This window comes from Myotis lucifugus, unplaced genomic scaffold, assembly GCF_000147115.1.
Source record: "Myotis lucifugus unplaced genomic scaffold, Myoluc2.0 scaffold_38, whole genome shotgun sequence".
Taxonomy (NCBI): Eukaryota; Metazoa; Chordata; class Mammalia; order Chiroptera; family Vespertilionidae; genus Myotis; species Myotis lucifugus.
This window is the reverse complement of record NW_005871086.1, coordinates 2,645,493-2,665,480: the sequence shown is the minus strand read 5'-3', so window position 1 is coordinate 2,665,480 and position 19,988 is coordinate 2,645,493. Positions and strand designations below refer to the sequence as shown.

Genomic DNA, 19,988 nt, shown 5'->3' with positions numbered 1-19,988 from the left:
TCTATGAAAATTGAAGCTTTTGTTTTTTTGTGACCCACATAAACTTAAACCTTGTTTATTTGGCCCCGTTAGCCTTTGAGTTTGACATGCTTGAACTAGGAAGTCACAATTGCATTCCCAGGCAGGACACATGCCCGGGTTGCAGGATCGATCCCCAGTGGGAGGTGTGTAGGAGGCAGGTGATTGGTGATTCTCATCATTGATGTTTCTATCTCTTTCTCCCTTTCCCTGTCTCTCTGAAATCAATAAAAATATATTTTTTAAAAACTTGGGTGCGGCCCTAACTAGTTTGGCTCAGTGGATAGAGCGTCAGCCTACGGACTGAAGGGTCCCAGGTTTGATTCTGGTCAAGGGCATGTACCTTGGTTGCTGGCATATCCCCAGTAGAGGGTGTGCAGGAGGCAGTTGATCAATGTTTCTCTCTCTTCAATGTTTCTAACTCTCTATCCTTCTCCCTTCCTGTCTGTAAAAAATCAGTAACATATATTTAAAAAAACAAAACAAAACTTGGATGCTATGAATACATCCTGGGCCATCAGGACTTCCTTGTAAGAATGGGCAGAAAAAAAAAAGTTGTTTTGCGCAAAGTCACTACCCAGGTTTAATTTAGTAGATTTAAAATATTTTAAAACACGAAGCTTACATTTCAAAGGAGATACTACATGTAAACTGAACCTAAGAAAGGCCCTAAACAACAGCAAAATAATATTCTGTCTCCAAATGGGGAACAGCAGAAAGAACTCAAGAAAGTAGAAAATGAGAAAGCTGCCCTAGCCTAGCCGGTTTGGCTCAGTGGATAGCGCATCGGCCTGCGGACTGAAGGGTTCAATTTTGGTCAAGGGCACATGCCTGGGTTGCAGGCTCGATCCCCAATAGGTGGCATGCAGGAGGCAGACAATGATTCTCTCATCATTGATGTTTCTATTTCTCTCTCCCTCTTCCTTCCTCCCTGAAATCAATAAAACTACATTTTTTTTTAAAATGAGAAAGCTGGCACTGATCATATGATTCTTAAGGGTAGGAAATAATAGGACTGAGTTAAAAGTAAGTGGAATTTTAGATCTGAGAAGGAACTTACAGATCGAATCCCAATCCTCAATTCAAGGATGTGGAAACTTGAGGCCCATTTACTTATTCATTGAATAAATATTTATTGTGTGTCTACATGCTCAGTGCTGGAAATACAATGCAGAAGACATGGTCCAAGAGGGAAAGTGGCTTGCCCAAAGCCACAAAGCAAGTTAGCAGGTCAACAGGGGCTCTTCGCCCTAAACCCTATTTTCTAATAATATACAATCATTTCTGTACCTGTAAGTACACTAAGCATTTGATGAAGGTTCTATGCAAAGATAAGATTTTCATATGCAAGTGATATAATAACATTCCGCAACATAAGGGATATATATGTATATACATACATATATATATGTATATATATAATATTCAGATGGTGTTAGAATCTATGTAAAATAACCATACATAGATTCTTCATTAACACTTGAAAATGGTAATTTCCTTGGAAGTGCTTTCTAATTTCTTTGTCATAAGTCATTAGGGATTTCATATACAAATTCTGACAATCTGATTTTTAAATTTTTTCAAGATGACTTCTGGTCATATAACTATGACTCTTACTATATACTTTCTACTTTAAATTATAATTTTCACTTAACTAGTGTTCTGATATTTTATTTTCAATAAATTACCCTATTTAAAAGACCTAGTTCTCACATTAATCATTCATAAAATAACCAGTTTGGTTACTTTAGTGTTATAATACAAACAGAGATACGGTTCCTCCTTTATATAATGTAAATATCCTGAATTGGGACTTATTTCTTTAAAAGAAAACTTACGTACCTCATTTCAAAATGAACAATGGCACCTATTACAAAAGGGAAAATGAATGTTTGGAACCAATTTTTTTTGTTGTTTTTTGCTGATTTAATAACCTGAAAAAAAGGAATAGGGGAGGTCTTTAACACAGGAGAGGACAGGAGCCCTCTACTAGAAGCAATATGATAGCCTCAGAGTTCCTCTTTAATTAAAACAACCCATAAGAAAAGGTGTGAAATTTTTGTAACTTATTTAAATAATAAGTTTTTGAGATACCCCTGATTGGAAAATAGTAATTTATATTCCAACAATTCTTGAGAATCAGAGATGGAGAGATGAGGGAATTGAAAAGCTACCTGTGCTTACATGAAGTTCTAAGGGTGGTTTTCTATCCTCAGACTCTAGAAGGCTCTCCTACTGCTGCGTTTCCTTCCCCTGGCCATTCACTCCCTATTACTAGCTGTGCTTCTTCTCTTCGTGGTAAACTCTGTTGAGACAGGCACCTTGAATCAATCACAGCACAAAGCCGATACTCAATAATGAATACCTTAGTTGGTAAGCAGAATTTAAAAATCGATAACATGTATTCTAATTCATATTTCCATACTCTGGAACGAACTATAATAATAAAAACTGAAAGTACATCAGGAACGCATGGCTTTACCTCAATCATCAGGGTATGCTAAATGGCAGGACAGAGCTGAGAATTTTGAAGGATCTGGCTAAAAGAACATGGTGTACGCTGTTCTAAAAATATCAACCACTTCTTTTTTTTTTTTTCCAACAACTTCTTTTTAAACAGGAAGGATCAACTTCAAGCCTCAGATAAGGAAAGACAGAAGAAAACTTTCAGGAATAAAAGAAACATTAAGTGGAAAAAATGACAAGATAATTTTATCTCTGGGTTAAGACATTTTAATATACATAATGTATAGTACTTCATATAATTTATTAATGTCATTTACTATAGGGCACTGTAATTAATTCAGTGACATCAACATTGACCTCACACAAGGATAAAAGCTGGGTTTTCTTGTGTACCAAGTTCAAAACATGTACTGAAGAGTTATCACACACAACAGTTATAGGAGATCAACTTTAAGGATGACTCAAGTTTACAGTAGTTGCTTCACATGGTTTTCCCTCAAGACTTGAATGCCACCCAGTGTTGCCGTGTTTGTGCAAATGCCAGCTCTGGACTGCCCAACTACCTCCTTTTACCAGCCCCACTTTTGCCTGTTTTACTGCTGCTGCTGCTAGACTTGCCAGATGATTTTGAAGAGAAGAGTCTTGTCATGAACTCAGAAACATCAGGCAGTTCATGGTTGGAATTCAGCATATTCATCGACTGCTCCATCTCCTGCAGGAAGAGAAAGCATAATGGCATGAAAGGCACAGAGATCCCTGGGGTCACTGAACAACTGACACTTCCATGAAGGAAGAAGGAGAGGAGTAGAACAAGTGAAAGGCACTGGTTCTAAGCAATGATGCACTGTCATATCCAAAAGCACTTCAGAAACCATGTTTCGTGCCTCCTTTATACCACTGCTAGAGGCCCGATGCACGAAAATCCGTGCAAGAGTAGGCCTTCCTTCCCCCCAGATGCTGGCACCGGCTTCCATCAGGCACCTGGGACCCAGGCAGCTTCCCTCCAGCTGCTGGCAGGCACCTGGGACCCAGGCGACTTCACTCTGGCACTGGCTTCGTCTGCAATGACATCCAGTCTAATTAGCATATTACCCTTTTATTATTATAGATGCATTTTGATCCTTAGTAAATGTCCAATAAATGCTTGCCTAGGGTCTGACTCAGCTTATCCTTCCTATATAATAAAAGGCTAATATGTAAATAGACCAAATGGCAGAACAATCAAACAACCGAACAACCAGTCGCTATGACATGCGCGGACCACCAGGGGGCACGCACGGAACATGGCAGGCGTTGGCAGCAAGTGGCAGAGCACGTAACATGGCAGGCATCAGCCGTGGCAGGATAGTCGAGCAGGTGAGAGGGGGCGCGAGACCAAGGTGGGGCGCCGGTCGCTGTCATTGGGGGCGAGACTCTGGTGGTTACTGAAATTTCTTTGCTCCTGCACGCGGCGGTCCAACCCGGCGCTCACACCCACTGCTGGCACCTGGCACCAGTCCTGATCACTCGGCGTCATGAGCGGGTGCGAGTGGCGGCTGCTGGCCCCGATCGCCCCTCAGGGCTTCTCCACCTTCCCCTGCTCCTGAGGGGCGATCAGGGCCGGCAGCGCCTCTTGCACCCACTGCCGATGATGGCCCCGCTCGCACCCGCTGCCAGCACTGGGCGCCGGTCCCAATCCCTTGGCGCCATCAGGAGGTGCAAGCAGCAGCTGCCAGCCCCGATTGCCCCTGAGGACTTCTCCATTTCCCCCTGCTCCTTAGGGGCGATAGGGTCAGCAGCCACCGCTTGCACCCGCTAGCAGCGCCAGCCCCAATCGCTCTGCGCCATCAGTGGGTGTGAGCAGAGCTGGCACCATCAGCGCATGGGAGTGGTGGCGGCAGGAGCAGGGCTGCTGGCAGACAGGGGACCAGGGCCACAGTGGGAGGGGCTGGGAGGAGGCGCAGAGGATGGGCCAAGATCCGCCCCTCTGCCCACCGCAGCCTCGCAGCCCACAGTTCCTTTCAAGGTGCACTAATTCATGCATTGGGCCCCTAGTGTTTTTATAAAAGGCATTTCCTCTGATAATGGACATATGTAATCATATTCCTGCCACCTTATTTGTTTTCTGATTACAATGCTTTCTTTTTTTTTTTTTTTTAATATATTTTTATTGATTTTCCACAGAGAGGAAGGGAGAGAGATAGAGAGTTAGAAACATCGATGAGAGAGAAACATCGACCAGCTGCCTCCTGCACATCTCCCACTGGGGATGTGCCCGCAACCCAGGTACATGCCCTTGACCGGAATCGAACCTGGGACCTTTCAGTCCGCAGGTCGATGCTCTATCCACTGAGCCAAACCGGTTTCGGCTACAATGCTTTCTTATGGTTTTGACAAGTGTTTTTTAAACTCATGCTTTCTTTAGATACATATAACCAGAACATCAATCTTTAATTATCTATCAAGGTATCAGCATAATTTGGAAGAGAACAGCAGTATTTCTAAGACTTGATTCCTAAGGTCCTTAGTAATAGATTTATGCCATATGACCTGGGTGACCTCAACTATAACATCCAAAGCAAGCAACACAAATGCTACAAACAAGTTACTGGCAGGACAGGATAAGGGTCTGACACTTTTATTTTGAGGTTTGTCTTCCCCTTTACTAAGCCAAAACCCACAAAGTACTGTTCCACTTTCGCAATATTAATATAATGTCTGCTTCATTTGAATTTTATGTGACATTCCAAAAGTGAACTTAATACTGTATTAGTTCAGACATGAAAAAAATAGCAAATATTATATTATCTATCACTTAAAATTTAATACCTTTTGGGTATTAGCTTGGACTTTCTCCCCAAAGGAAGAATTTATATACATAGGTTTTCAAGGAGAAAGTGCTTTTACAAATAAGGTCAGGAAAAGAAACATTATAAATATAAATCAAATATGTTAATGTGTCCTAATAATCAAGAATTAAATGTATATGATAATAAGTCTTGAGTCCCTGCAAAAATATATCAACTCTATTTTTCAGAAATATGTTTTTATTGTTTTCAAAGAGGAAGGGAGTGGGAAAGAGATGAAACATCAATGATGAGAGAGAATCACTGATTGGCTGCCTCCTGCACACCCCACATTGGGGATTGAACCCACAACCTGGGCAAGTGCCCTTGACCGGAATCGAACCTGGGACCCTTCAGTCCACAGGCCGATGTTCAATCCACTGAGCCAAACCAGCTAGGGCTCAACTCTATTTTTTAATCCATTCAATTCTGAAGCTCTTTTTGTTTTTATTCTGAGGTTACGTTTATTAAAGCTGGGACAGTGAAACAAGCAATAGCTTAGGACAGAAGAAGCAACAGGAGAGCCTAGGCAGGGCTGCTTTGGCCCACTGAGAAGTCAGAAAAAAGGGGGCCTTGGAGGCAGGTTCAGGGGATTAGCCCAGCATGAGCTGCCACTGACCATTGCTCCCCTGGTTGCAAGTCTCATGGGGACCCTTAGAGAGAGAGAAGAGGGTGAAGGGAAAGGCACAGGCATGCTCCTGGGAGAAGGAGCACACCTGAAGCTCTTGAATGAACAACTTTTTATATTGCTCACCATGTGCAAAGTACTTTGCATTAAATGAATTTTTAATCCATGTGACTTCTAATGCTGCCTCTGTTGATGCCACAGAGAGTTAACTGGCTTAATAGATACAAGGATTGTATAGGATGTACACTTTCTGGCCAACACTGAAGCAGAGATGCCAAAATTTAGCAATAAAATATTATAAAGCTTCCTTTTTCCACGAAGCTTTTTCTGTCATTCCAGCTTGGAATAAAATGCCTCACTTTCTACAGAACTTATTTCAGCAAACATTTTTATTTATTTTATGTTTATCTTAGCAAGAAGAATTTTTTACAAATCCATTCTATTTCCTATACTACATTTAACTGGATTATGAACTTATTGATGACAGGGGTGACATAATAATTCATTTGCATATTCTCCAGTACCAAGAACCTAGAATTGATTAGTAAATGTTTTTCAGCAATGAATAAGATGTCAACATATTAATACATTAATTATAATGGGAAAACTTGGAACTAAGAAGATATTTATTGATTGTTTTAAGTGGAAGAATGGACAATGATTTTTAAAAAACTGAAGATTTTATATGGAAGCCAATTTAAAAGAGACAAAGCTGTGGCACTAAACTTGAAGCATCCTACTTGGCAACTCCTCTCCCCAGTCCAGTTTTGTGACACAAGGTCTAAAAGCCACTTTTCTATTTTTCTCCTTTGGTCTATTCAAGTTTCTTTCATGTGTCTGAACACATAAACTAAATGTGTATTCTAAAGAGTTTTGTAAAGTAAAAATAGAACATAGGAAGTTATCATTTTGTAAAATGTTTGGGTTAGGTGTACCAGGATTATAACATATTTCAACTCTGTAACATGTGAGGCACAGAGTCTAATACTAAGTAGAATGTTTGAGCTATATGAAGAGACACCAGCCTTTATTAAGCATAAACAACTGAATTTATCTGGTGCAATGGTAATGACTATCTAAATGCCAGGAACATAATACTGTATTAGCACAATCTCTAGATGAATTTGGCTTGCGAATTAGGATAAAGCTGAAAGATCCAAGCCATCCAGCCACAACAGATGGACCAGGCATCAGAATATGGTTCAAAAACCCACAGCTAGGCAATCATCTTACCCGTCTCATGTCAGGATCACTTGTGTTGACCACTTTGGGCAGAAGTACAAATATCAACAATGGAAGAACCATCATCATAACCTGTGAGGGGAAAAAAAAAATCAGAAAACATTTCTTTCCACTTAACACAGTGGTTCTCAACCTTCCTAATGCCGTGACCCTTTAATACAGTTCCTCATGTTGTGGTAACCACCAACCATAAAATTATTTTCGTTGCTACTTCATAAGTGTAACTTTGCTACTGTTATGAATCATAATGTAAATATCTGATATGCAGGATGTATTTTCATTGTTACAAACTGAACATAATTAAAGCATAGTGATTAATCACAAAAACAATATGTAATTATATATGTGTTTTCCGATGGTCTTAGCAATGGTCTAAGACCCAAAGGGGTCGCGACCCACAGGTTGAGAACCGCTGTCTTAACAGAACAAAATCTGCACCTAATCAATGATAAAATTAAAGATTTAAATGTTGTATCTATATATATATATAAAACCCTAATATGCAAACAGACCAAACAGCAGAACAAGCGAACAACTGGTCACTATGACATGCACTGACCACCAGGGGGCGCATGCTGGACATGGTGGGCATCGGCCACGGTGGAGCAGGTGAGCGGGAGCGCCAGACCACGGCGGAGTGCCAGTTGCTGTCATTGGGGCAAGCCTCTGGTGTTTACTGAAAATTCTTTGCTCCCGCATGCTACGATCCCGCCAGGTGCTTGCACGTGCTGGTGGCGCCAGCCTCACTTGCACCTGCTGCCGGTGCCACTGGTCACATCTGCTGCCGGCGCCCGGCACCAGCCCCGATCACTTGGCACCATCAGAAGTGAGAGCAGCGGCTGCCGGTCCCAAATGCCCCTCAGGGCTTCTCCACCATCCCCTGCTCCTGAGGGGCGATTGGGGCAGCAGCCACCACTCACAACCACTGACAGCGCCAGTGCCGTCAGCGTATGGGAGTGGTGGCAGTGGGAGCGGGGCTGCCAGCAGACAGGGGACTGGGGGCCATGGCGGGAGGGGCTGGACGGGGGGCGTGGAGGATGGGCCAAAACCCACCCCTGTGCCCACCACAGCCTCGCGGCCCACAGTTCGTTGCAAGGTGCACGAATTCAGGCACTGGGCCCCTAGTATAGAATAAAACTAGTAGCAACCAACTCAATTCTCCTGAACCAGTTCTGTTGATAGCAAGGTAGTCTTCAACATCTGACTGTTGTAGAATATAAGTTTGCAAACAGAACTATCTGTTCACTCTCTTCAATCTGTAGTCAGGCACTGTGCCATCTACCATTTTGTAGTTTATAGCTTTAGTTAACACAAATAGTTTGCAAACAGAACTATCTGTTCACTCTCTTCAATCTGTAGTCAGGCACTGGGACTGGTGATCCTGATAGCCACCTGGGCTGCTCTTTCCAGATGACTTTGTGGTTCTTGGAGAAAAAACTATAATGTACCTCTCATTAATGTACATCCTCTAGAGCAGCCGTGGGCAAACTACGGCCCGCGGGCCGGATCCGGCCCATTTGAAATGAATAAAACTAAAAAAAAAAAAGGCCGTACCCTTTTATGTAATGATGTTTACTTTGAATTTATATTAGTTCACACAAACACTCCATCCATGCTTTTGTTCCGGCCCTCCAGTCCAGTTTAAGAACCCATTGTGGCCCTCGAGTCAAAAAGTTTGCCCACCCCTGCTCTAGAGCAATATATTTCTAGGCAACTACTTTAGCAAATCAATTCAAAAGATGTCCTAGAAGCTTATAGCTTTGGATATGCTTCCATGAATTTCAGAAATCAGAATATAGCCCTGGCCGGGTAGCTCAGTTGGAGCATTGTCCCAATACACCAAGGTTGTGGGTTCGGTCCCCAGTCAGGTCCCCATACTAGAATCAACCAATGAAAACATCAATGAGTGGAACAACAGATCAATGTCTGTCTCTCTCTCAAATCAATAAAAAAAAAAAGAAGGAAGGAAGGAAGGAAGGAAGGAAGGAAGGAAGGAAGGAAGGAAGGAAGGAAGGAAGGAAGGAAGGAAGGGAGGGAGGGAGGGAGGGAGGGGAACATGAAGTCTCATTGCTGATTTCTCCTATCTACTCTATCCTTCTGTTTCTTTATCCCTGATAGGAAATTCCAGGTACTAATTTATTCCTCTCTAGATGATGTAAAGCCCCAAACATTCCTATTTGTAATCTAAATAGCTATCAGCAAAGAACGATCAAAACTTAGACAATTCTAACAATAACTCAACTTTCAAAAGCAGCAAAAAAAGTCAATTTATCTCTAAAGAATGTACTCTATTAGTGTTTTTTTCTTAATTTTTTTTCTATTGATTTGAGCAAGAGAAGAAGAGGAGGGAGGGAAGGAGGGAGGGAGGGAGGGAGAGGGAGGGAGGGAGAGAGAGAGAGAGAGAGAGAGAGAGAGAGAGAATGAGAGAATGAGAAATATACTGGTTACCTCCCACAAGCGCGTCCAGACAGGGGATTGAACCCACAACCTGGGTATGTGCCCTGACCAGGAATTTCAATGTCATATCTACCATGCAATTCTCATTATATATTCCCAAGACACTGTTTTCCTGAAATCCACTAATTACACTTCATCCAACAATCTGATGTCAGCTTTCTATCTCATAGGGGTTAAAAGTTTTCAACTGCCTAGAAGCAAATTAGAGATTAGTAAAGATACTTTGTTATAACCTGATACATACCATTGGGTTCATCAGAAAGTCTGTCCAGCCCCATGATTCCCTTTTAATAAAGTAAGAAGGTGGGCCTGAAGATTTCATTTGAAGAGGATAGGGCAGTCTGACCACTTCTGATGTTTTAATATAATTCACATATCTTGCTCTGATAAAACAACATGAAAAAGAAATCAGTAATTCTTCTAAAAACATTACTAGTTAAAAGAACTGCCTATAATATTTAAGTAATGACTTATAATTACCTTTAGCTTTTCCCAAATACTTAGATATCTAAACTTTTGACTTGAAAGTCTGATCAAAGTAGCTTTAGCTATATGTGTAAAATATTTAGCAAAACGTAGAGAAAAAAACACAAGACTTGGAATCAAGCTACACATTTAAAAGAAATAGCTATACATATTTTATCCAGAATTCTAAGGTTTTACATTCTGCCAAAATGTCAGAAGTGGAAGTCCCAAAATACTTTAAAGTAACTTACCAAGTATGCTTATAAAACATTGGTCAAGAATATTAGGATCTTTTTTAAAAAATATATTTTTTATTGATTTGAGAGAGAAAAGGGTGAGGGAGAGGGAGAAAGGAGAGAGAGAAACACTAATTGGCTATTGAACCCAAAACCTGGGTATGCGCCCTGACCAGGAATTGAACCAGCGACCTTTTGGTGTATGGGACAATGCTCAATCAATTGAGCCACACTAGCCAGGGCAAGAATATTAGGCTCTTATATGAATCCCACTTGATAAGGTCCTTGTTTCCTTTTTATCTATGCTTCAGGCATCCACTCATCAGGAATGGATCTGAGAATATGAGTCCCACTGCTGCAACCAGACCTTAAATGCTAAAGCATGAAGTACTCTTTTTCCAAGGTAAAAAAGCAAATAAATTTATTTGACTTCCATATTTAGAAAAATATTTCTATTTGCTTAGACTACAAATTAAAAATTCAAACAGAGTAAAAAGAATAAAAATAATTTAGTTTTTAACAGGCAAGTATCCCCTTTTAACAATTCTCATTCCCTCCAGTATTCAATGTTAGCAATTTAAAAAGTTTTTTAAGGGTGGAGGGGGGCAATGGGCAACAGGAGGGACATCTCCACTCCCGTCCCCTCCCAAGGCCTTCATCCCACTGCTGTCTGTGTCCATGGGTTACATATGCGTGCATATAGTTTCTTTGGTTGATCTCTTCTCTCCTCCTTCCTCTCAGGGAGTCCTCAGTCTGTTGCATGCTTTCATATCTCTGGATCTATTTTGTTTGTCAGTTTATTTTGTTCATTAGATTCCACATATAAGTGGGGGGAAAAAGTTTTCTAACCTGTATATAATATATACTGTAATCTACATATCCCCCCATCTCCAAGCTTGCAATTCAAAATGTATAAAAAAGTCATGAAAAGTCCTTTAAGATTTAGATTTACATACTAGAATTTTACCTGTACATTTTAAAAAAGATCTTTATGGCCCTAGCTGGTTTGGCTCAGTGGATGGAGCATCAGCCTGCGGACTGAAGGGTCCCAGGTTCGATTCCGGTCAGGGGCATGTACCTTGGTTGCGGGCACATCCCCAGTGGGGAGTGTGCAGGAGGCAGCTGATCAATGTTTCTCTACCATTGATGTTTCTAACTCTCTATCCCTCTCCCTTCCTCTCTGTAAAAAATCAATAAAATATATTAAAAAAAAAAAAAAAGATCTTTATGTCCCTAAAAAGCATGAGAAAGTTGATACCTAACAAGGTTCATGTACTTTAAAGCAATCCATTTATCATTTATTTCATCAGATTATTTATGAATATATTTGCAAGGTATTAGCTTCAATTCAAGCTTCACATTTGCTCTAAATAGCTAACAGCAAGAAATATGATTAGAATTTGGACAAAGTGGAATAATCTAAGATAAAAACTGAACTTCAAAAAGAGAAGAAAGTAATTTGTTTCTAAAGAATGTATTTTTAGCCCTAGATGGTTTGGCTCAGTGGATAGAGCACTGGCCTGCGGACTAAGTGGTCCTGGGTTCAATGCTGGTCAAGGGCACATGCCGGGTTTCGGGCTCGGTCCCCGGTGGGGGGTGTGCAGGAGGCAGACAATCAATGATTCATTCTCATCATTGATGTTTCTCTCTCTATCTCCCTTCCTCTCTGAAATCAATAAAAAAATATTTTTTAAAAAAAGAATGTATTTTTAGTGACATCTTAATATTGGTTTCGTGATAACATTAAGAACTTAAAATACTACAGAATAACTGTCCCTGTTCACTATACATGCTAAGAGAGAGAAATAAAATCCTACATGTCTATCAGTAGGAGCTGGTTATGAAAATGATAGCAAGTCGACTCGTGGTCTAATACGCAGCTGATATAAAGGATAAGAGAGCTCTGTGTATTACTCTATTTGAATTATAGCATATTTACATATCATACTTTTAAAACTTTCAATTAAAAGAAAGCAAAAAAAGAAGAAAAACATTTTAAAAGTAAACACTAACCCAACTGTAAATATTATGGTACTAAGTGAACATACCTCTGTCATCTCAATTTGGGGTAGCTACAAATCAACCTGAATAGGCTTGGCACATACTGAAAGGGTCAGCAAGAAAATGTAGCTCCCTTAACCCCCAAATTATTTTTTCCATTGCATGACTCGTGCTTTATTACAGCAACAGGCAATAATTTTGTGGTAGCTCAAAGAAGAGATATTACCATTTAAAACTGTTTCATATTTGTTAATTATCCTATCTAATAATAGACAAAATGGTAATTGACTGTACCTTCGCTATGCCTCCCATTGACTAATCAGCGTGATATGCAAATTAACCACCAACAAAGATGGCGGCTAATTTGTATACTGCAGCAGGGCGGGTCAGCGCCATCCCACCTGCCCCGTCGCCATCTGGGCCTGCTATTTGCCACCTGGGGCGGTGGGGCAGGACAGCACCATCTTGCCTGCCCTGCCGCCATCTGGGCCTGCTATCTGCGACCTGGGGTGGCGGGCGTCCCGTGTGCGACCCGACCCGGAGCAGTCAGGCGGTGCAGCAGCAATCGGCCAGCCCGCCCAGTCGCCATCTGGGCATCCCGTGTGCGACCCGACCCGGGGTGGCCGGGAGCAGCAGCAGCGATCGGCCGGCCCGCCTGGCCACCGTCCGGGCGTCCCGTGTGCGACCCAAACAGGGGCGGCCTGGCGGGGCAGCAGCGATCCGCCAGCCCGCCCGGGCATCTCGTGTGCAACCCGACCCAGGGCAGCAGGGCGGGACAGCGTGGCTTCTCTGTCACCCCAGCTTCCTCATCACAGCTCCCTTGGGGGCCTAAGCCTTTAGTCGGACATCCCCTGAGGGTTCCCTGGCTGCCAGAAGGATGTCTGCCTGCAAGCTTAGGCCTGATACCCCAGGAAGTGGGCCTAAGTCGACAGGTGGACATCCCCCAAGGGGTCCTGGACTGCAAATGGGCGCAGGCTGGGCTGAGCGACCCCCTCCGAGTGCACAAATTTTTGTGCACCGGGCCTCTAGTACCTCAATAAGGCTAGAAAAAAATTAAATATATAAAATTGCTTCATATACTTCCTGGTGAGATTAGACAAAAAGAATACAATTATAAAACAAATAAATATATTGGAGGTTATAACAGAAGGCTGAATGTGATATCTACACAATTGATTTCAACTGCAAATGTATTTGTGGTATTCCATATTCACAGCCTGAATTAATCCAACATTCTTTTCACCTCAAATTCTGAAATTTTTCCTAGTCTGCCAGTCTCTAATGCTGTGCTTTTTTCTTCTCATGATCTCACTTCAAAATAAACTCTACAATGTAATCTATTATTTTCCCCAAAAAATACTAAATTTCCATTGCACATTAAATATTCCAAAAAAGAAAACAGAAATGTCTAGGTCAACACACTATCAAATAGGTACTAAGATATTATCAAAATATCCCAATGGCCCTGGCCAGTTTGGCTCAGTGGATAGAGCATCGGCCGATGGACTGAAGGGTCCCGAGTTCGATTCCGGTCAAGGGCACATGCCCAAGGGGCTCGATCCCCAGTGGGGGGCATGTGGGAGGCAGCCAATCAATGATTCTCTCTCATCATTGATGTTTCTATCTCTCCCTCTCCCTTCCTCTCTGAAATAAATAAATAATAATAATAATAATAATAAATAAAAGATTTACTCTCTCAAAAAAAAATCCCAATGAAAAACAGGTGATTAATATCCTTTTGTTACTGTTTATTTATTAATAAATTTATATATTATTTTCCAAAAAAAGAAAAAAGAAAAACAGGTGATTAATAATATTTCCAGCTTAGAAAAATTAAATTATTTCCAACTTTAATCACGTTTCATTTACAACTTTCACAGTGCTTTTGTTTTATAGTAAGTAATCTTATCTCTTCTCTATATAATCACATTAGGACATTTAAAATAACTTTTAAATCAGAGCAGAAGGAAGTTCAACTTTACAATATTATCAATCCTCAGATTAAAACAATGTAATGATGTTTTAAGTAATACTGTAGCCCACACTTTGGTAGAAATTAAATCAGTTGCTCTCACCTCATTTTTCCTTTTGAAGTAATATCCACTCGAATGGGATCAAACCTGTAAGCAGGAGATATAACTTCCACTACATAAGATCCAGAGGGTATATCATGAACCACAAAACTCCCATCTGTCCTGGAAAAATGAAAATCATATTTAGTCATTTCTGATCAGTAGCTTATTCTTTTCTAATGTTTTAGATCATCTTGTTAACCCGCAAATCAACTCCCCCAAGAATGACATTCAGAGTAATTAGAAAAAAAATACTCCCAAATTAGCAAAAATTGCCCCATGCTTCAGCTTCCATAATTACACTGAATGGTTCTGAAAATACCCCAGACACTCCACAGTAGCAGAGAACCCTGACATAGAAAGTACTTCTATTCTCTCTGTGGGACAGAGATGACAGGCACAGAAGCACAGTTCCTGTTCTGAAGCCATGTCTTCATTCAAGGGAAACTATCAATATACATTACTAAAGGCCTGTGCACCAGTGGGGTCCCTCAGCGTGGCCTGCAGGGATCGGCCCGAAACCGGCAGTCCAACATACCCCAAAGGATTTAGTAGGTTCGTTGCGCTCCAAGCGCCCATCCTAGGGCAATACCGGCATGCCCATGACCGAGAAGCGGCTGTGGGCTTGTGCCCATCAGTCCCGATGCCGGACCGATGCCAGTCAGATCCCAGTCTGGTCTGGATGGGGGAGGGGTGTGCAGGCAGAGTGTCCGCGGGAAAGGCTCACAACGCCCCAGCTGCACTCGCCCACTCACCCGCTCACTCACCCATGAGCCCGTGAGCCCAGCATCTAGCACCTGTCAGTCAGTTGAGCGGTGCTCCCACTGTGGGTGCACACTGACCACCAGGGGACAGCTCCTGTGTTGAGCATCTGCCCCCTGGTGGTCAGTGCGCATCATAGCAATTAAACAGTCAAAAGGTTGCTTAGGCTTTTATATATATAGATTACTACAATATTAGTAGTTCCAATCTTCTCCAACAAATTCTTAATTAAAATGGCTTTTTTTTCTAATTTTAATTTGCACTCTGTTATTTTCCTTTCTTTTTTTGTAGTTAAAACCATCCACCTTGGACTGAAGGGTTGAGGGTTCTATTCCAGTCAAGGGCACATATACCTCAGTTGCAGGCTCAATCCCCACCCTGGTCAGGGCATATGTGGGAAGCAACCAAACAATGTTTCTCTCTCATGTCAATGTTTCTCTCTGTCTCTCCTCTCCCTTCCACTCTCTCTAAAAAAAAAAAACCACCCCAAAAACATGGAAGAAATATCCTCTGGTGAGGATTAACAAACAACAATAACAAAAAATACCATCTATCTTTTCCTAACTGATTTCTTCTAAACTTTCTGGGTTTAGAAAACCACCCTATTAAGGGCTAATTTCATGGTCAAAGATCAAAATTTTTTTGTTTTGATAATGAGAAACTGCATTCTGAGGAAAAAGAATTTGAAATAACAAATACAAAAAAGCATTTATTTATTTGTTTGTTTGTTTACTTACTAAAGAGCGGGGAGTAGGGGGGGGGGAGTCCCTCAGCCCGGCCTGCACCCTCTTGCAATCCGGGACCCCTTGGGGGATGTCCGACTGCCAGTTTAGGCCCCATCCCACTGCGGGATCGGGCCTAAACCGGCAGTCAGACATCCCTCTCACAATCCAGGACTGCTGGCTCCTAACCACTCACCTGCCTGCCTCATGGCCCCTAACCGCTCACCTGCCTGCCTAATCACCCCTAACCACTCTGCCTGCCTGCCTGATCACCCCTAACTGCTCACCTGCCTGCCTGATTGCTTCTAATGACATTCAGAGTAATGTCTCCAGCGGTGGCTTCGTGTAGATGGACGTCCAGAATGACGTCCGGAAGGTCGTTCAGCTGTCGAGTCTAATTAGCATATTACGCTTTTATTATTATAGATTTATTTTGTTAATCCTCATCTTAGGATTATTTTTCCATTGATTTTTTTAGAGAGAGTGGAAGGGAGGGGGAAAGGAAAAAGGGAGGGAAGGAGGGAGGGAGGGAAGGAAGGAAGGAAAGGGAAGGAGGAAGAGAGACACAAATAGATGTGAAAGAGACACACTGGTTGCCTCCTACACTCACCCCAACCAGGGCCTGGTATTGAACCTGCAACCCAGGTACATGTCCTTGACCATGAATCAAACCCAAGACCCTCCAGTGCACAGGCCAATACTCTAATCATTTAGCAACACCAGCCAGGGCCATAAAAACATTTTTAAGATAAGTAGGAAAACATAAAAATGGACTAGGTATTATTAGATGAAGTTATGGTATTAATAATTTTGTTGAATCAATAATGGTATTGTTATTTTTTTAAGACTTTATCTTCTAGAGATACAAAATAATGTTTTTATAAGTGAAATCATATCATCTTTAGGATATTTAAATAGTCTAGAAAAAAACAAATGAAGTATAGAAGACACATTAAACAAACAGTAGATTGTGATAGGTACCTAAGGATTCACTAAGCCATTCTGTTTATTTTAGTTCATGTCTGTAATTGTCCATAATAAAAGTTAATGAAAGTATAGTACATAATCTTCCTGTCAAAAATTGAAAACTACCACGCTAGCCAGTTTGGTTCAGTGGATGTATATAAATTATGGTTTATATACATAGTGATAAAAGCGAGAAGTGGCATGGGGAATCCTCAAGCCAAACGCCTTTCATCTCTACTAACCAAGTCCCAAATAACCTCCAACAAGCATAAATAGAAATCAAAACTGCATGCTGGTTATGCATAGCAGGTACAAGACAAATTACCTATCCCTCTTCCAACAAGTTTGCCAGGACAAACTCTTTATATTAATTCTTAATCAAACTTTCTACACACAGATGTAAAAACATAAAATGGTATCAGGAGCTGCTCACAAAATATTAAGCAAAAAAAAAGCAGGTTACAAAGTGTATATGTTGTATTTTACTATTAAAAATATAGGACATATGATTCCAAAAGGCTGGAAAAGACACAATGAAATATTAAGGTTTGTTATCTCTACTGGTTATATTTTCTTCAATACATGTTACTTAGATGTTATTTTAAAATGGAAATAATAAATGCTTTGAAAAATAATTGTATATAGCATCAAAGAGAGGCCAAATGGCCAAGTAAGGCTAATTTTCCAAAGCTTAATGAAAACTTTATCATTAAAACATTATTTAGGGTAAACCTAAAGAACACCCTGAAGTCAGATCATTAATGACAAATAGCATTAAAGTAATGGTTGTAAGCTTCTTGTCATTATTTATTAATCTAAAGTTGAAAGTCTCATTCAAAGACATCTGAATGATCTGAATATTTTGCAAATCAAATTCAGAATTCAATGTCCACATTTAACTGGTCTGGTTTTCCGATAGTGCTTGGTGGTGCACAAACCCACCAGATAAACACTTCCTTTCCCAGATATTTCCTTTCGGTTCGCAGTTTCCCTTTCCGAGCAGCGACTGAAAAATTTAAAACATCACACTTGTTGTCCTGACATCCGCAAAGCAGGCTGCCGCAAAACGAGAGTGCTAACAAATTCGACACGTCTTCTAAGATAGGTTGAAAGCCCATTTCTGCTAAAAACTAGAGAGGACAGAAGCGTGTAAGCAACACGGAGAAACCCTAGTCTGACATAAATGCCAAGTGCGATGTTGCAAATCCCTCGATGAATTCAAGTGTAAAAAAGAACAACCACCCCACCTCCAGGCGAAAAGGGTGCTTTCATTAGGGACTCCGGGGCCTATTAATTTTAGAAGCAGCATCAGCCTCCCAATCGATGTCATCACTAGAAGCCCGCTGGGCTTTCATAATTCCCACTTGCTTAGCATCTTTCTACACAACATCAAGCTACAAAAAGACTGAAATGAATGCAAAAAAAAAAAACAAAAAACAACACGGCCAGATTCCAGGGAAGCCAGATGAGATTCAAAGGAAAGAGCTCAGCAAGCGGCAAATAATGGTCCCTCTGTCCCCAGGGCGCTGGAGCGGTGGTCCCCAGACGGGGCCAAATGCAGATGAAGATAACCGGTCCCCCCAAACCCCCACCCCGGCTCCGGCCCTCGGGCCAGCACCTGCCGGCCGCCGCGTTTCTGAGCCGCGGGACTGGGAGGGGAAGCGTCCGCCTCCTCCCGAGGTCTCCGGGCACAGACCGCTGGGGCGCCCGCCCCTTCACCGTCCGACAGCGACGCCGCCAGGGCCTGACACGTCGCTCTCCCGGGGGGATCTCCCCTCCGGCTTCCATCCCAGCGCCCCCAGCGCCCTCGGGACGCTCACTTAAGGAAGCCGACGTGCTCCTCTCCGTCCACCAGCACTCGGGCCGCCGAGATCCAGTCCTGAGGCTTCACTCCGGGGACAACCGCGCGCCCCTCAATCTTGAAGCGATCCCCTAGGCCGACCCCAAGCCCCGCCGACCCCTCGGCGGAAGCGCCGGGCGCCTCCGAGCTGCGGGCTCTCCCTGCCAGCGGCAGCAGCAGCAGGGCGCAGAGCAAGACCCACCGGGTGGCCGCCATGACAGCAGCTCTCCGTGGTCCGACCCGCGGCCCCGGAAGCCCTCCCCGTCTCCCAGGCACCGCGCCGCCGGCTGCGTCATCACTGCGCGCCCGGCCTCGGCGCGAGTTGCAGGCTCAAACCCGGAAGCTTTGGCCAATCGACTTGCGAAGCGGAGAGGAGGCGGCCGTACCCGCGCTCGTGATTGGCCGGCGGGCTGAGGAACTTGTCAAGGGAAAGGACCGCCCGCTCTGGGACAGTGGTGCAATGTATGTTGCTGTGGCAACCACCGAGGTTTGGGACCACTCGGGAATAACGGAGGGTACGACGCAGAGGGCCGGGCATCTGCAGCAGTGTCTGCAAATGAGGCGAAGGCTTCGGGAGACATAGATCCAGAAAAAAACGTTTAGTAAAAGAACTTCTGAGCAGCGGTTCTCAACCTGTGGGTCGCGACCCCTTTGGGTGTCGAACTACCCTTTCACAGGGGTCGCCTAAGACCATCGGAAAACACATATATAATTACATATTGTTTTTGTGATTAATCATTATGCTTTAATTATGTTCAATTTGTAACAATGAAATTGGGGGTCACCACAACATGAGGAACTGTGTTAAAGTGTCGCGGCATTAGGAAGGTTGAGAACCACTGTTCTAGAGATTCCCCCAGAGGTATGAGATGAAAAGGCCCCCGTTTGTGTGTTCAAGAGAGATAATGTCTCTACAGAGAAAATAGCTGGAAAAAATACGTAAACTGTTTACCAAGGGTTGCCTCTGGTGAAAAGGGAAAGAGTAGGGGGACATTGATCTGACACTACACCATTCGTCCTATCGCGAATGCTTTTTGGTGAGCATAACAACGTTGTGGGGAGGGGGTAAACCTGCCAATGTTGATCTTGGGGCTAAGCCGGAGATTTCAGAGATGGGCAAGCCTTTCATTTTCTTTTCCTTTTTATTGAATGTATTGGGGCGACACTGGTTAACAAAAGTATACAGTTTTCAGATGCACAATTCCACAACACATCATCTGTCTGTACACCGTATTGTGTGTCTACCACCCCAAGTCAAGTCTCCGTCACCATTTATCCCCCTCTGCTC

The 19,988-nt window shown here is 42.6% G+C and overlaps 1 protein-coding gene across 1 annotated transcript; it reads right to left on the bottom strand.

Moving 5' to 3' along the window:
* Positions 1–2,733: 2,733 nt before the first annotated feature.
* Positions 2,734–18,991, bottom strand: EMC7 (ER membrane protein complex subunit 7). The gene is made up of 5 exons (XM_006087478.2): positions 18,681–18,991; positions 14,414–14,533; positions 9,881–10,019; positions 7,171–7,251; positions 2,734–3,196 (listed from the first exon to the last, which is right to left on the bottom strand). Exons 1-5 carry the CDS (start codon positions 18,914–18,916, stop codon positions 3,044–3,046), a joined length of 729 nt encoding a protein of 242 aa, XP_006087540.1. The 5' UTR covers positions 18,917–18,991; the 3' UTR covers positions 2,734–3,043.
* Positions 18,992–19,988: the final 997 nt, after the last annotated feature.

Bases quoted from the DNA above. Each gene is read 5' to 3' on its own strand.
- EMC7 (XM_006087478.2), bottom strand. From the start codon at position 18,916: ATGGCGGCCACCCGGTGGGTCTTGCTCTGCGCCCTGCTGCTGCTGCCG. The intron at 7,252-9,880 runs GTATGTATCAGG...TTCCCCTCACAG, and splicing joins ACTTTCTGATGAACCCAATG to GTTATGATGATGGTTCTTCC. The intron at 3,197-7,170 runs GTAAGATGATTG...CTCTTCCTGCAG, and splicing joins GTGATCCTGACATGAGACGG to GAGATGGAGCAGTCGATGAA.